This window comes from Cystoisospora suis (genome assembly GCF_002600585.1).
Source record: "Cystoisospora suis strain Wien I chromosome Unknown contig_2486, whole genome shotgun sequence".
Lineage (NCBI taxonomy): Eukaryota > Apicomplexa > Conoidasida > Eucoccidiorida > Sarcocystidae > Cystoisospora > Cystoisospora suis.
Genome location: NW_027155285.1, coordinates 1 through 3,282, shown reverse-complemented (window position 1 = coordinate 3,282; position 3,282 = coordinate 1). Strand labels below are relative to the sequence as shown.

The 3,282-nt window shown below is 50.3% G+C and overlaps 1 protein-coding gene across 1 annotated transcript; it reads left to right on the top strand.

The window, feature by feature from the left end:
- Nucleotides 1–18: 18 nt before the first annotated feature.
- Nucleotides 19–3,282, top strand: CSUI_005177 (uncharacterized protein; the record flags this gene model as incomplete). The annotated part of the gene is made up of 2 exons (XM_068065356.1): nucleotides 19–1,778; nucleotides 2,685–3,282. Coding segments are annotated over exons 1-2 (1,158 nt in total), but the record flags the coding sequence as incomplete, so codon positions are not given.

The window sequence follows — 3,282 nt, the reverse complement described above, 5'->3', positions numbered from 1 at the left end:
GCGAGGGGTCTCGTTTTTCTTCTTCATCTTCGTGCTTCCCTCCTTCTGGTCTTCTTCCACCACTGCTTGGGCAGGGCAAGCAGAGAAAACCTGGAGAGGGTGCTGCTTGTGGATCTCCATAAGGGCGCATGATCTGGTTGGACCCAGCCGTAGCTCTCCGTTTTTCTTCTCCCCCCCTCTCTCTCTTCCGTGTTCGTCTCAACTAGGGGTGATGACGGGTTCTTCAGACTGTCTCTATGTCATTCTCGAAAGTTGACATTGATCAGTCGCCGTAGAGTTGTAGCTAGATCAGCGTAGTGAAGCTGTCCATATTGAGCTTGCTTGGCGAAGAAGAAGAAAACAAAGACACAGGCGTATCCACATCTCTTTGCAGTAACACGGACACGGGAAGAGCACCCTCACCGTACCTAGGGACAGGCAGGGGTATACAGGATGAGAGGGATTTGTCCTGCGACGACTGTTTAGATCAGAAGATGTGTCCGCTGCTTTTTCTGAGCGTCCTGCGATTCTTTAGAAGGGGACAGTGGAAGGGGGGCTCTTACAATGCTGTTGGGAGGACGCTGAGACGAGGCAGGGAAAGAGTCTCTTCGAAGGCGCTGCTGCCCGCCCTCTTGGGAGTGAAAAGGGAAAGGAACAGAGAGAAGAATGACTTCTCTCTTTTGAGGAGAGAGCTGTGCTGTCTGAAGGAGGCCGTAGTAGTAGAGGGAGGAGGGACAAGTAAGAGAATGACAGAGGGAGACCAAACGACCAAGAAGATTCTTCCTCTCCCCCCTTCATCGAATCATTCTAAGTGAGGGAAACAAACGTATGCAACCACTGAAGTTCTTTCTTCGGTTTTCTTGTCTCTTTGTGTTTTGTTTTTCATCTTCATCCTTCTTCTTCACCTTCCTTTCTTCGCCTCCTTTTCGATGGACGTCCGATGACTTTCGCCTACCGGTTGCTATCAACGGCGGTTTTTCCTCCTACGGCCTCCCCCTCACCCACGTGCTCTTGTTCTTCTCCTTGTCTTACTCCCTCTTTCTCCTTCTTCCTTTGGGCTCTCGTCTCGTCTGCTTCTCCGTCCACGACGCACACCTTTCCTGCCTCTTTCTCTCCTCCCTTTAAAATATCGCCTCGTCGTCTTCTCTTCTCCACGGTACGTCTGATTTCCTTTATCTGTCGTGTCGTTTCTTTGGTGGCCACTCTCTCGCTCATTGTTTCTTCTTTCCCACCCGCGATATGTATACTTTCCGTTTCTTTCCTCTCCTCGTCTCTGGCTTCGGTTCTGTCTCCTTACAATTATTCTTCTGTGTGGACTCTCTCGCTTTCTCTACTTCCCTCTGCCGTCCTCCTTCTTCTCTCGGTCTTCCCTTGTTGTGCCTGGTGGGGGGCTCTCCTTGTGTTGTGTGTGTGGGTGTGTGTTTTGGTGCCTTTGTTCTGTGGGGTTCTCTCAGAGCTGGGAAGCCGACCGCATCGTCGGAACTGAAGAAAGAGAGGTTACTGATCTTTGGAATTCATCCGGAAGGCAGACAACAAGCCGCGAATATCGTGAGGAGAATGATAGGGCTATATCCTCACTACGGTCCACATCATTATCCACCTGGGGCAGGACCCATACCAGGAGGAGGCCTTCCACCACCAGGTGGTCGCGATCTTCTAAGGAGAGGCATTGGCGTCTACCATCATCCTTTCCTTGGAGGAGATGCACGCGGACCTCTTACCACGCCGTCATTCTTTGCTAGAGGTGGAGGACGAGGAGGCGGTGGCCCAGATGATCTTGTTTCTGCTGTACGCAGAGGGTAAGAGATGTATCGAACTGAGAGCTTTCATGCTTCAGGTGTGAGGGTGTCTCTCCCCCTCTTCGTGTTTCTTTATATATGGCAATATATATATATATATATATAGAGAGAGGTTAAAACTAGGAGAACAGGAAAGGAGGGGGGGGAATATGTGTAAGAGAGCTTCTTTCTCTCTTCACTCAGGGGGCTTCGTTTTCTTAGTGGAAACGTTTCTTCTTGTCTCGTTTCTCATCATCAACGGAGGACATCAGGGAGATTCGCTTACTGTTCGTTCTCCTTTGATTTCTGCTGTTGTGACGGACAGTATGGGATCACCAACACTCAGCGGGTGTGTCCATCTATATGCACACATACATCCATCACAAAGGGGGCGAATACGTATGTGCTAGCAGCCTGAGCTGGATCTTTCCCAATGGGATGCTACTCTCCCTGGAGGAGGCTCGTGAACTATCGAACAACGTCAGTGTGAAACTGTGGTTCGAGGGGTGGTCATCGGTCCATGTAGAGGTTAGGGTTAGTGTAGCATTGCTGCTATCATAGCACAGTTCAAGAAGGTATTTTAGGCAAATTGTTGTCATCACTCCGTGGTCTCTTCATCAAGATAATCAAGCCTTTGGTCATCCGACTGTGGGGGATGACAGCTGCTCGAGGATCTGCCGGTCGCGCATGCAGACATCCTGCCTCGAGGTGAGAGACATTATGAGAGCTGTCTAGAAGCAGGGATACAACAGAAAGAGTCGAATCAGGACGTATCGGGGTATTTATGGATGTGTTTATATGCATACACACAGGTCGATCTATCTATCTATCTATCTATCTATCTATCTATCTATCTATCATCCTGTAGGGTTGGTCGACGAAATGCTATCTCTTTTGTTTTGCTTGGTGTATGTTTTTTCGCTGTAGGTTTTTCGTTCCTCCTCCCTTCGTAGATCAAGGAGGAGCCCCGTTTAGTCCTTCTATTTACTCACCTCCTACGGGAAGTCGTGGGAGTTATCCCCCCCTTACGTTCCTTCCGCCTCCGTCTCGTCATAGTAGTCGCCGACTGACACCTGGAGGACCTGCCACTCCTCTTCCAGGAGGTGGGAGTAGTGGAGCGCCCATAGGGATCATAACTCCGCATATAGGTGGACGAATGTCTACCTCTTCTAGAGCAGGTGGGTATCACCACATCCCTCCGCTAGCATACCCTACTCCATCATCAGCATCTGTATCTCATCAGGATCTTCCCCCCGTGTATTCAAGTAGGAGTGGAACTGGTGGAGGAGTAGGAGGACTGTCCTCTATGTCAAGTGGAGGAGGAGGAGGTCTTAGTAGTAGTGGAAGTGGGGGGCGTTCTTCTTGGAATAGGAAATCACCGCCTTCGTATAGAGGACGAGGGGACACTGAACTGAGCCCTAGAGGAGGAGGAGGAGGTAGGGAATCACCGGGCCGTTATTCCTCCTCTCTTCGATCTGGCCCGTACCATCATCATAGCCATCATGTCTCAGGAGGAGGAGGAGGA